Source organism: Periophthalmus magnuspinnatus, chromosome 11, assembly GCF_009829125.3.
Source record: "Periophthalmus magnuspinnatus isolate fPerMag1 chromosome 11, fPerMag1.2.pri, whole genome shotgun sequence".
NCBI lineage: Eukaryota > Metazoa > Chordata > Actinopteri > Gobiiformes > Gobiidae > Periophthalmus > Periophthalmus magnuspinnatus.
The window spans coordinates 28,713,640-28,728,104 of NC_047136.2; the positions used below are offsets into that span (position 1 = coordinate 28,713,640).

At 42.3% G+C, this 14,465-nt stretch overlaps 1 protein-coding gene across 1 annotated transcript; it reads left to right on the forward strand.

The window, feature by feature from the left end:
• The first annotated feature begins 521 nt into the window (after window positions 1-521).
• glmp (glycosylated lysosomal membrane protein) lies at window positions 522-13,179 on the forward strand. Its single transcript, XM_033975822.2, has 8 exons — window positions 522-631; window positions 7,914-8,078; window positions 9,519-9,617; window positions 10,555-10,728; window positions 10,983-11,198; window positions 12,126-12,427; window positions 12,616-12,824; window positions 13,061-13,179. The coding sequence occupies exons 1-7, from the start codon at window positions 536-538 to the stop codon at window positions 12,788-12,790; spliced, it is 1,227 nt and encodes a 408-aa protein (XP_033831713.1). The 5' UTR covers window positions 522-535; the 3' UTR covers window positions 12,791-12,824; window positions 13,061-13,179.
• Window positions 13,180-14,465: the final 1,286 nt, after the last annotated feature.

The window sequence follows — 14,465 nt, forward strand, 5'->3', positions numbered from 1 at the left end:
ACTGAAATAAAGGTAAAAGGAGGTGTTAACTTAAACTTGTTAATCACGAGCGTTATGAGTTTTGGAGATGTAGACAGACTAATAATAAAGTGTTACTCAAACGTGTGAATAAAACATAACATGACTTAAAGCATCAAGAGTCAATGTAGTGTGATATAGAACCTTTCAGAACAGTAAGGCTTAAGGCGGTCCTCATAAAGTGTGGCAGGGATGAAGAACAGTGAGGGACATGTGGTGGAGGAGCATTCTGCTGCAGGTCTGTGGGGTAGGGTCCTGTAATGGTTAAGGTTAGGGCAAGGGTTTGGGCTGGTCTTTAGTGTAAAACAGTGGAAACTGTAACTCTGGCGGTGTTTGAGCCGCTGTTTAGGGGCCTGTGGATGGAGGTGAATCACGTGAGGGTCATCTGGGTGGAGGTCTGTGGGGTAGGGTCTGGTTCACTTTTATTTTGATCATAAACACCTAACCGTGACATCAGAGCCATGTGATCGCAGTCAGCTGACTTATATCTGTGTCATGTGACTTTGTTGTGACGGAAATGGCGAAGAGCTGGGTATACGCGCTGCTGCGTGTCCTCGCGCCGTGCGTCCTGGCGATCGTGCCCTTAACCGGGTCTGAACCGAGCCACCGGAACGTGAGTGACACACGCACGGTTTAGACCTGATTTAGACCTGGTTTAGTCCTGACTTAGTCCTGATTTAGTCCTGGTTCAGTCCCGGTCCAGACCCAGAGATCTCCCTTCGATGTCCTGCGGTAGTCTAAGCCTGGGGTAGTCTAACACAGTTAGTCCTAGTTTAGTCCTGATTTTGTCCTGATTTTGTCCTGATTTTGTCCTTGTTTAGTCCTGTTTTAGTCCTGCTTTAGTCCTGCTTTAGTTCTAGTTTAGTCCTGCTTTAGTCCTGCTTTAGTCCTGCTTTAGTCCTGCTTTAGTCCTGCTTTAGTTCTAGTTTAGTCCTGCTTTAGTCCTGCTTTAATCCTGCTTTAGTGCTGCTTTAGTCCTGCTTTAGTCCTGTTTTAGTCCTGCTTTGATCCTGCTTTGATCCTGCTTTAATCCTGCTTTAATCCTGCTTTAGTCCTGCTTTAGTCCTGCTTTAGTCCTGCTTTAGTCCTGCTTTAGTCCCGGTTTAGTCCCGGTTTAGTCCTGCTTTAGTCCTGGTTCAGTCGTTTTTGCTGAGTGGTTCCTCTTCATAGTGTGACTTGTTTGTTCAGTGTCAACTTGTGTTCAGACTTTGTACTCTTTGTATTTATGTCTCTAATATTTGAACAAGTTTTTGACTTATTAGAACTTTGAATGGCCCCTGTACTGACCACTGCTCACTGTTGTGTCATTGGGCAGTGCACGTTTCCTCTGTCAGGTTATGGTGAAGGGTTTGTGTTTTCCCTTTGGAGTCTCTTAATATTTTACTCCTCTCATCATCTCAAATGTAAAAAATCCTGTACCTTCTCTCATCATTTCATCACATTGTAAGTTCTAATGTAAGCCTGTTTTAAATTGGAACAGGGTTAAAGCTCCACTGTGTGTGTGTGTGTGGGTGTGTGGATGTGTGTGGGTGTGTGTGTGTGTGTGTGTGTGTGTGTGGGGGGGGGGGGGGTGTTTGTGTGTGTAGCTCCTCACACTGTAATGTAACTGAAAGATGCACAGGACACATCCACATTATCTCCAAACTAGGACTGTGCAAAAATATCAAAATATCGCTATATCATGTCGTTTCTTTTAATGATACAGTATCAATATCGTGCGCTGCTGTATCGATATATCGCCAAGAGTATTTTTTTTCTGTATATTTTACCAAATTATTCTGTCACAGCTCTACATTTGTGCGGCTTGTTTAGAGGAAAGAAACTCATTTATCCAGAACATTTGACATTTGATTCACTGTTTTGATGATTAAAATCGGTTTATTTCATATTAACTTTGGTTTAACAAAGACTTTTAGTGTCAAAGTTGTTTTAGTTGATATATTGTGATTCTTCAGAGTCGTTAAACTGCACATGTCTCTGTGTAAATATAAATGTGGGGCTCATATATCTCTGTATCATATCTGCAGTTTCTTAATGATACCCAGCCCTAGTCATAAATTTGTTCAATATGACGACAATCGATTTGAGATTAATTGTGCTGCTCATATTTTCAGTGTGATTACAGAGTAGTTTTACAGATCGACCTGTGAAACTGTGAGAAGCACCTCTTCACCACTGACATGTAACGGACATAAGTGGGAAATGTTTGGGAAACAGAAACATTTAGACTCATTTGAATTTTTTAATTTTTGAATTTATTTAAAATGCAGGGCCTGTATCGTACCTCAACTCATTTGTGCCACTTATGGCAGAAACAAGTCAAGATACAGACACAGGTTCAGAAGGGGTTGGGTTCAGGTTGGAGAGTGGTTTACTGCCAGCAGATAAACCACCTCCTCTTCTTGTTTTTCTTCTCCACCTCGGCTTTGAGCTCCTCCATGATGACCTTGTTCTGCTGCAGCTGATCCTCTGACTCCTTCAGGGACGTCTGCAGCTCGTCACATCTGAGGAGGGCAGATGTTCTCTCCTCCTTGCTGTGGGTCAAAGCCGTGCTCAGCTCCTGGATGTTCTTCTGGTGGAGTGAGTTCTCCTCCACCAGGGTCGTGTTGGTGGAGTGACATTTTTCAAGCACAGCCGTAAAACTCGTCTTCTGAGAGTCCAAATCCTTTTGGAGTTTTTGAACTTTGCTCCGTTCGATGTTCAGGCTCTCTTCCAGCTTCTGTGCCTTGTCCTGGGCGTCTTCAGCAGTCCGCCTCTGCTCAGTGAGGGCAGACTCCAGGGAGAGGACCTGTTTGTTCCAGGCCTCCTCAGCTGCCCGCCTCTCTGCTGCATGGGCAGACTCCAGGCTGAGAAGCTGCTTGCTCAGAGCCTCTTCAGCAGTCTGCCGCTCTGCTGCAATGGCAGACTCAAGGGAGAGGACTTGTGCGCTGAGGGCTTCTTCAGCCGTCCTCCTCTGCTTAGTGAGAGCAGACTCCAGGACGGTGATCCTCCTCTGCAGAGCCTGCTTCTCCTCCTGTTCCCTCTGCAGCTCCTGTCGGGTGCAGACCAGAAGCTTCTCCTTGGTCTTTGCCACCTCGGTGGTCTTTTGTAGTGTGGACTCTAGAGCCCTTTTCTCTGCCTGACACAGCTCGAGTTTCTGGGACATTTTCATCATGGAGGCTTTCTGTTTCATGATGGTGTTGCGGGTGCGCTACAGCTCCTTAAAGACATCAGCGCTGTAGTCGTGGCTGTTCGCCTTCTGTGTCTCCAGTTGTTCCTCAAGCTCCTCCACCTTGGCTTGGTACCTCAGGGCAAGGGTCTGCTGCTCTTGTGAGAACCTCTTGAGTTTGTCGTTCTCCTCGTAGAGGCCTTGCACATATTCGTTCACCATCTGCCTGCCCTGCTCGATCATTTGTTCTCTCTCCTCGTCTTTTTGTTTGAGGAGAGTTTTCCCAAACTCCATGATAGTTTCCTTCTCCTCTTGAGCTTCGTTCAGCTCTTTCTGGAGCTCCTCAACTTTCTTCTCCAGGGCTTTTTTCTCCTGGACCTCCTCCTCTAGCTCTCTCAGCCTTGTCTGCAGTTTGTCGTTGACATATTTCTGCCCTTGAAGCTGTCGCCTCAGGTCCTTCACAAGCGGGTTCTCCTCTAAAGAGAGTTGAACGTCTCGTGGAACCTGAGTAGCAGCCTCTAGCTCCCTCACTCTGTGCTTTTGTTTGGCGTTGATGTGGAGCTGTTCTTGGTAGGCTCTCTGGACGTCCTTAAGCTGGAGTCTCAGGTCCATCACCAGTGGGCTGTCCTCAGGGTGTTGGAAGGCGCCCCTCGCTGGTGGAGTATGAGATGTAGCCCTCATGTTTTGATAGTTCGGTTTCCTGCTGTACCGCGACATGTCTCTCTCGCTCGGAGGTTCAAAGTGAAATGACTGTAGTTCGTTGGTGTCGCCTATAGGCCTTCTCCTCTGACATCACAGCTCTGGTGATGTCACTGCATCATTGCCACCGCGACAGGATGACATCACGATTCTGTGCAGTGACATCACGCTGTGGGAGCTCTGCATGTGTTTGACAGAATGTTTCCATGGCGACAGAATGCACACATTAGCAAACACAGCCTGATATGATTTTACATTGTTTGAAATATCTATATATCGCCAAGAGTATTGTTTTATTTTTTTTATATTTTACCAAATTACTACCAAAAATTATTGTCACAGCTCTACATTTGTGCGGCTTGTTTAGAGGAAAGAAACTCATTTATGCAGAACATCTGATATTTGATTCACTATTTTGATGATTAAAATCGGTATATTTCATATTAACTTTTGTTTAACAAAAACTTTTAGTGTCAAAGTTGTGTTTTAGTCGATATGTTGTGATTCTTCAGAGCTGTTAAACTGCACATGTCTCTGTGTAAATGTAAACGTGGAGCTCGTATAAACTGTGGATGAATAAAACTGACACATGGAACAGTCTGATGTGTTTCTATCGTTGGTAAAATGCACAAACCTAAATGGACTTTGTTATGTTCATTCATCTTCTATAAATGGAAGATAAATAAAAACAATTAATATAGATTTTTTTGTGAAAATCGGGTTGATGATTAAGTGTCTCAAAAGCCTTTATTGTTCACTGAATCGTATTGAATCCATTTGAAAAATATTGTTTCAACAGTGTATGGGGGCCTATGTATCGACATATGATTCGTATCAGCAACTTAATGATACCCAGCGCTACTCCAAACTGACATATTGTTTTAACAAATGTTTTAATTAATACAATTTTTAAAAAATTATTATTATTATTTTATCATTATTATTTTCTATTTATTTATTTTATTTTTTGTTTTTATTTATTTTTTTTAAATTAATTAATTAATATTTATTGATTATTCAACCAGAAAATAATATTAATATATTTGTTTGTGTATTAATTTGTGTTGAGTCTCTGTGGAGCTGAAACACTCAGCTCTGGTCCTGCAGGTCTCACTCCAGTCACACCAGAGCCAGAGGTGATGTTTTTACTGCGTGACCGACCTGTGATTACACCGTTACTATAGAAACAAATACAAATACTACATTATTACTCCGACACGCTGTCCTTTCAGGGTTTAAGATCTAAATTATGATTGTATTGTACCTGAAACATACAAAAAACAGCAGGAAATGATCAGAAAGTTGTTGAAAAAAGTTGAAAAAATGTATTCTGCTATTGACTTAATTGTGGGTCAAATGTGTATTATGTGTAATCAGTAGCATTAGCTAATGCCAATCTGCACCCCCCCCCCCCCCCCCGACCACCACCAATCATTCACGCACACACGACTTGGGTGAAGTGTCTTGCCTAAGGACACAATGACAGAACTAAGGACACAATGACAGAACTAAGGACACAATGACAGAACTAAGGACACAATGACAGAAGTTGGTCCGAGCGGGACTCGATCCTTCAACCTCTGTCACAGAATGACTCACACTGTCACATGTACAGTGTATTTTTAGTTTCCAGTATGGGTTTGTTTACATTTTGAAGTGTGTGTGTGTTTGTTCACTGTTTGCAGTGTGTGGTTTGTAAATATATTTATTTTGACCCATACCATTTGTTTTGAATATATTTTATATACAAATACACATTATATATTGTGTTTTGATATGTTATGTAAAAGTACAGTAATAGAGCAGCTGCAGATACAGATTCCTCTCAGTGTGTATTGGTCATTGAATACTGTCTCTAGTTTATGAGTTGTAAAAATCAAGCAAAAGCTTCACACAATGGCTTATACTCATAATACAAGTCAGAGCTTTATCATAAAAATGTTAAGTGTGTTTTCAACATTGGAGTTTACAGTTGGCTTAGTTTGGTTGGAAGCTCATGTTATACTTCCAATAGCATTGACATGACTACATGAGCAAGATTTTTGTCATTTTCATTATATAAGTGGCTAAAGCACTTAATTAAAAGTCTTATAACAGAAATGTAAATGCAGTAATTTGATTCTTTTAATAAACCATTTAACTTGGATGGATGCGATGCAGCATGACCACAGTGCACAGGTCTGATGTTGCTCACAGTGGTCCATGGGACCGCTCAGGGAGTTTGTGTGTTTGCTCAGACTCATGAAAAATTAGAGGGAACATTGGCTATGTCATTTAATTACATCTTATTTTGTGTAATGTGTCCTGTTAGAGAGTTTATGCAGATTAAAAACAATATTTTTTGCAAATATGCATTCCCAGTTTTCCATAATTTTCTCACCATTTGAGTTTGTTTAGTCGGAGGAACTATACAGATTTAGAAGAAATTGCTATATCTGAACAAAATACTCCAAATTCGTCTTAACGCACTGGTCACTCATTCACGCACAAACAAACTCAAATGATTGCAGTGTCCCTTTAAAGTACTTATACTGATGATAGTGCGGTGATGGTGGAATAAAAGACACAGTATTTCATCGTGCATAAACCCCAGTTAAAGGTTTATCTGAACAAAATGCTCCAAATTCTCCATAACACACAACGCACTGGTCACTCATTCACGCACAGCAGCCTGTACTCTCATAAAAATATGACTTTTATTCTCGTAATATTACGACTTTTATTCTTGTAGCACCCGCATATTTTTTTTTTTAAGTGACCCTTATACTCTGTCGTACATTTGGACTTTAATATTGACAAATATGTTCTGTCAAAATAAGATTTGTTGACATTAAAGCAATTCTGTCATGTTCAGTCATTGTATTTTTTAATGCAGATAATATCCTGTCTTAAAGAAAACCCACTAATGCGAAAAGTAGCCCACCCCATTCATTTACCCCAGTCTCCCCTAAATAATAAATGGGATCACTTATGCACATTTGTGAATAAAGGTTTTGAATAGTTTTGAGACAGATTTAAATAATTCCTCAAATGGAAACCCCAATTAATGCCAAAATACTTGTAGCTTAATTAATGTGCTTTTTGACTCACTTCAGTCATTAAGCTGCAGAAAGTCACTTCTCCAATCAACACTGAGCTTTTGTCAGTCCGGTAAAGTTCTGTCTTTGAACTATGTGTAAATCCTGGTACAAAAATAATCCAGTCTCTGAAAGTCTGTAGCTGACGTCATTGGTTTAATTGAAAAATGATTGCCACATTGGATTTGCACACAGCTATAAACTTCTAATGTGGCCAATATATGTATCATTTTCTATGTATTAGTCTTTCATCACTGAAGAGCGTTTATATCTAATCTTTTATTAGGATATATTGTTCTAATTTGTCATATTTCAACTTAAACTGTTGCAATTTTGAATGATGCAAATGTCATAAGTCAATATTTATGGAAAAATATAGCCAAAAAGGGGAAAAAATAAAAATAAATAATATTGCCATCTGGCGGTTGTACCCAGTACTACATAATTGGTGTGACCCCAAAAGTCACCAAAAACCAGAAAAATCTCAAACAAGAAAACAATGGAGATTTTGGTTCACTTTTTTCCTGGGCCAAGAAAAAATATTGAATAGAGTGTGGTTTTGGTGACTCCCAAGTCCCTCAGAAAAGTAGGGTCCCCATATATGGCAGTACTGCATGAGGTTCCCAAATGTCTTGGAAAACGTGTGAGTGAGCGCGCAGTGAGCGCGCAGTGAGCGCGCAGTGAGCGCGCAGTGAGCGCGCAGTGAGCGCGCAGTGAGCGCGCAGTGAGCGCGCAGTCCTGGTATCTAGTTCGATACTAGCTTTAGTATTGATTAAGTATATATTCTATACTTTTGACAACCCGTGAGTGTGTGAGAGGGAGAAAGAGAGGGAGAAAGAGAGGGAGAAAGAGAGGGAGAAAGAGAGGGAGAACCAGGGTTCAACTAGGCCACAGTCCAGATCTGAACCAGGGACTAGACCAGGACTGAATCAATCTGTGTGTAATGTTCTGTATGTTCCGTTTTCCTTCAGATCTCCATCACCCTGAACCCAGGCTTACATATAGCACCCCCTGAAGGAGACTTGCTGTATGTGCGCTCTGTGGGACCCAACGACTCCCTGCACTTCCTCTTCTGCAGCCAGGGGGCGCCCACACTACTTCTGATCCAGAGCAACAACACCCAGGCCACAGTCCAGGTTTGAACCAGGACTAAACCAGGACTAAAGCAAGATACTTCAGCCACATTCAGGGTTCCCACAAGTCCTGGGAATTCTGGAAAAGTATTGGCCAGACGTTTTCCACACTTCCACACCAGAAAATGAGGAAAAAAAAAGGTCTAAATGTTAAATGTCCTGAAAAATATATAGTTTTTAAAAATGTCTCTACATTTAGATTTTCTGGAATATTGGATCAAATGAGACTTTTACTGCAATAATACTCGATCTGTTGGCAGGACCTTGAGTCTTGTTTCCACTGGTCCGCTGGAGGGTACTAGCGCCCAGAGGGGGTCAGCGTGGGAAGGATGGCTCTAGCTAAGCCTTGGCTACACAAGAAGGGAGATGACTGAACAAGAGAGAATCCAGAGATGGCAAAAAGCAGATATACACAGAAAATATTAATCTCACACCAAACATTGACTTGACTTTTGATTAAAACACTGTATTTCAAGTTATGGCAGCTTAAATGTTAAGCTGACAAATGCCACAAAACAAAGCTAGCGCATTAGCACAAACTGTTTCCTGTTTATGGATGCACAGCCCTCACATATAAAGAGCAAATGTATTCTATTTCCAGAGCATAATGCATCTAACATGAGACATACATTACATGCATTACATAAAGAGACCCTAAAACGCAGAGGAGTGAAAAAAATGCAGCAAACACCAATGACTAACCGGAAGTGTTTGTGTTTACCCTAGCTTTATCCTTGTCTCACAGTGCCAGTCTCAACAAAACACAAAAAGGCATTTAGTAATTCCAAGCATAATTCAGATATGATTTAAATTTGATTTCTTAATAAAACATGAGCTATGTGTGGGTGGCTCCAGTGTCTCACAGAGCAGAGCTCAGCCCCTGGACCACACAGTATGTCCTGGACCTGGAGTCTGGAGCATAGAAACACAACCGGGCTGGAGGGAGCTGTAGCAGACAGACTTGCTCCAAGGCCCTAAGCGCATAGTGCCAATGGAAAAGAGGCTTTGTTGTCACATACAGGCATCCCTTATTCCCCTGTGTTATAAGTACAACACTAGACACATGAAGGACCATTAAACCCTTGTTTATTATGAGGGGATATCAGTGGGTTCACAAGTGTTTGGTCTAATTTGAGTTCCGCCAGAAAATATTTGGGGTCATCTACACAGAAAAATATAGTGCCTTTGCCTTTGTGTATAATTAATTTGCAGTAATTGTGGACTTGGGCCTAAATTACATCTTTATTATAAATACAGTATAAAAAGGGGGTAATCTGTTTGTACACCGTGATAATATAACTTAAACGTTCCTGGAAAAGTCCTGGAGAATGATAAGCATGACCCTGACCTTGCATAGTATGAATGTGGTGTGTGTGAGAGCCTTAAAGGCACTGTATTAAATCCTTTATTCTATAATATGTTCTAATCCGGCTCTGGTTTCAGGTGAATTGGCCTCAGTTCTTGGAGCGTAACACCAGTGGCAGCCTGAGAGTGGCGCCACAGAGCAGTGTGGTGTACAGCAGCGCCCTGATGTTCAGCAGAGTGAGTGTGAGCACACCTTACAGGACACTCTGAGGTTTTACATTAAGTCAGACCTGTTATACAGATGTACTTTTCAGATATTTTAAGTATGTTACAGTTGTTTCCTTTTCATTGACCATCTGACATTGTATTTAGAGTGATTTGTGCATGTTTGAGTAATCTTCATTCAAGACGTCATTACCGCGATCTACTCCCATTTCATTTTTATTATTAGTTTTCTTAGTCGGTGATAGATATACATAGGCTTCAGCAATGTCACATGGGCATTTTGGTACAAATGAAGAAAAATCCATAAGAAGGGCCGACAGCATCCAGCACTTTGTTGTGATGACATTTACAGCAACATCAGCTACCATTGGGCACCATAGATTTCTAATGCAGAAGTCAGCGGACTCATTTCTTTTTTTAAAGAGTAGGTATTACACTTCACATTACATATTAAGATCACCATGTTACCTTTTATTGTTTAGAAAAAGCTATATTCACCCAAAACGACACATTAACATGCTTTATAAGACACTCGCTCTTCAGAGAGACCTGACAACACAATCAGGTTTGTCAAGTTGCTCTGTATAGTTTTGTATCATATTTTTGTGCATTTATGGAGAATTGCCTTGTCGGAGAGTGGATGCCGTAGGCTTGTAGGTAGAGCCTTGTACAGGATCGTACTGCTGACTGTGAGGAGGGTTTGAATATGGCCTTGAAGAGATTGCTAAAATACTCAAACATGCATGGATGGCATATAAAACCTCTTCAGGCATGTTTTTGATGAGGTAATAATGTTATAACCAGAAATTTATTTTGCATAATACCCCTTTTGGATCAATATTGTGATTTAAAATGCCCAGATAATAACATAATGATCCACGAGTGTCATAGATTATAACTATAGAACAGAAACAAGCACAGTAGGTCTCATTCTCTCTCCCTCTCTCAGCTGTGGGAGTATGACGGTGAGAATGCCACAGCAGACCCAGGACTAGACCCAGGTCCAGACCTGTTTCCGCCATACGAGCTCCAAAATCTGACCTGGTCTAGAATCAATTTGTCCACTCTGTCAGCAATGCTGTGTGGGACCTCTAGGGGGAGCAACGGATCCATCTGTGTACAGGTACTAACCCAGGACTGAACCAGGTACTAAAGCAGGTACTAAAGCAGGTACTGAAGCAGGTACTGAAGCAGGTACTGAAGCAGGTACTGAAGCAGGTTCTGAAGCAGGTACTGAAGCAGGTACTGAAGCAGGTACTGAAGCAGGTACTGAAGCAGGTACTGAACCACGACTGAACCACGACTGAACCACGACTGAACCACGACTGAACCACGACTGAACAAGTTTTATGTGACTCTACTCTATATGATTGACAGCTTTCCGTTTTTGAGAACTGGGGGCGAAGTGAGCTGTGGCCCCGCCTCCTGCACAACCCTGACTCTGCCCAGCTCATGTTCTGGTTGGACGGCCTGTCTCCGAGGTCCGCCCACTCTCGTTTCCTATTGGAGCTCAGGGCAGTGGGCGGGACTCCACTAGAGATGGTCCAGTCAGTTCGCTCCATTGATGACGAGTTCACGCCCTCTATTTTCACGGTACAAAATCCTGGTCTAGACCCTAGTCCAAGAACCCAATTAATCTCCACAAGCACACAATATAAATTATACAGCACAATTTTTTTTTTGGTATAATTCTCATGAACTTGAGTTTTAGATTGTACAATGCATATAAATGGATGTGGCTAACCTGCTACCCACCACATTCTAAACAGGGAGTGATAATGGTCTCTGGCTTCAATTCATTTTCTATTGAAAAAACATGACCCCTCTCTCTGTAACTGCTGCTGTCAGACTCATTCTGACCTTAAACTGTCGGTTTTAACCCGCTCTACGTGATTCATGATTTCACTATTGCTGTGTTTCAGATGACATCGCCACATTCTATCGGCCAATCACATACAGATACAGATGGGGAGAGCTAAAATCAATATTGTTAAAATGCAAATTTGTGTTAAATCAAGATATGAACATTAATAACAAACCAGTCAGGCACCTTCTTTTCCCGAGGTCGCTCTTTCTAGCATTAGCAACAGGTGTGATTGACAGCGTTGTTATGCGCCTGCTCCCTGCCAGACCAGTGGTGCGGGCAGGTGCATTAACAGCCTCGCTCCTGATTGACTCTTTGGTTGCTATGATACTCGCGGTTGGATTTCCAAATATGGAACTGGGCTCCAGATTAGGCACTATAACTGCTAGTCTTGTTGAGCTTCAGTATGGAATCGTTGCAGTTAACGTCTCACTCACTTAGTCCACTTCAGTCTATGCTCTTAAAGATTTGTCTCCTGCCTCATACAATCTTGCCTGAAGAATGCCACACAATTAAACACTTTTTTAGGCTGTAGTGAACTAATCATGTCACTCTAGTTTATTTATACTGACAGAGAAGACATTGAACTTTGTGCCGGTTTTTGTTTCATATGCACTTTAACAATAAACCACAACAAAAATCTGTTCTGCCTTCAGGTGTCCCAGTGGCTTTCCAACTCCTCTGCCCCCAGCTCTAGTCCTGGGTCTAGTCCTGGGTCTAGTCCTGATCTAAGTCCTGGTTTTGTGCAATGGAAGCCCGTGGCGTATCGAGATGCTTCGGCGCGGCTGGAGGTGGCCTCACCCCTCAGACACTGGTCTCCACTACAACAGGACCCGGTCTCCACAGCAACCGCATCTGGGCTCGTCTTTGGATTCTATGGCAACAACACCCTGACAACAGCCATCAACATCAGCTTCGGTCTAAGTGGAGAGCCCTTCTACACTAACTACCTCAGCTGGTGAGAGGCTACACCAGGGCTACACGGGGGTCTACACGGGGGTCTACACGGGGGTCTACACCGGGGCCTACACGGAGGCCTACACGGGGGCCTACACCGGGGTCAAGTCTAAACCATGTCTAAACCAGGTTCTGCCTGGTTCAGTCCCTAGCTCAGAACCTGGTTCAGTCTCCTCTGGTCTCTCGCAGGACCCTGCTTGTTGGCGTAGGAGAACCCCCTCTAGACTCGTTCTCGGTCCTGGTCTGGTCTATCCTGGCCGTGGGACTTGGAACCCCGCTGCTCCTGCTGCTTGTGGGAGGAATCTGGGTCTGCGCCCGGAAACTGTCTGCACACGTCCACTCGGCCTATGAGCCAATCAACTGAGAGAGGAAAAGGGCCAGTCAGAGAACAACAAAAGGTAAGCAACTGAATCAAGGACTGCACTACCAGGGACTGGACCACCACCAGGGACTAGACCACCACCAGGGACTAGACCACCACCAGGGACTAGACCACCACCAGGGACTAGACCACCACCAGGGACTAGACCACCACCAGGGACTAGACCACCACCAGGGACTACACCACCACCAGGGACTACACCACCACCGACTACACCACCAGGGACTAATCTTGTTCTTTCTCTTCATACAGGTACTTGGGTGTTTCTTTCAATCAAAAGTTAATTTAGATGTTTATAAATTTTTAATCATGTGAGATCATTGTAAAAATGCTTTTAATAAGTTGTAAATAAAGATCAGTTGTTTTGTAAATGTGTCACGTGGTCATTGTGAGTGAGTACCTATGTACATACATAAATGCATACCATACGTACATACAGTATGTACATAGCTTATGTACCCATTAGGTACAACCAGATGCCCATACCTCACTCCCAGAAGGAACAAAAGTAGACATTGAGGACAGTTACAAGTACCTTGGTATCCCACAAGCAAATAGCAATCTTGAAGAAAGCACCCACTGCCAAATACCTCTGACAAGAAAGGCAAGTCCTAAGGAGTCAGCTGAATGGCAAGATGTGTCCCCCTGCTTAAGCTAGTATATGCCCAGACCCATCTGAAGTTTGCTACAGAGTATTTGGATGATCCAGAAGAGGACTGGGAGAATGGTTTCTGCCCCATTTAGAGTCACCAATGGGGTTAGACAAGTTCTGTTCAACTTGTATTTAGATGAACTGTCTACAAAGCTCAAAAGATGTAAAACTGGATGTGTGGCTGGGAATTTTGTCCTTAATCATTTAATGTATGCAGACGACTTGGTTGTGTTTAGTCCAAGCACCGCTGGGTTACAGCAGCTACTCAACATCTGTTCAGCTTATGGTGTGGAGTATGACATCAAGTATAACGCAACTAAGAGCATGATCATGATTTGCAGGACTAAAGAGGATAAACACATGCGGTATCCTGATTTTTGCCTGTCTAATGTTGTATTGAATGTTACAGCTAAAATCAAATATCTTGGGCATATCATCACTGCGGACATGGCAGATGATGATGATATTTATAGACAATGCAGGATGTTGTATGCACAAGCTAATACTCTTCTGTTCAAGTTTGGTTCATGCTCTGATGATGTAAAGTTAATGTTATTTAAATCATATTGCACACCACTATACACTGCCCACCTCTGGACTCAGTACAAAAAAGCCAGTCTACAGAGGCTGCAGGTGGCTTATAATGACGTGTTGCGGGTGCTCTTGAGGAGGCCACCATGGACCAGTGCGACTGAAATGTTTGTTACTGCACGAGTGAATACATTGCAAGCTGTACTGAGAACTTTAATGTACAGGTTTATCTGCAGACTGTACAAGTCAGAAAATGAAATTATATTGTCACTCACAAGCATAAGATGCAGTGCAATTTGCTACCAATCCAGAATTGGAGACATTGGTATGGTTGTCTTTTTTTTTAAAACATAGATGTTTATTGTTTTGTATTGTTACTGTCTGTCTGTTTTTTTAATGGACCACGAGTCCGATATAAAGATGAATTGAATTGAATTGAATGTCACATGGTCAGATTAAACCAAAATAGAACTT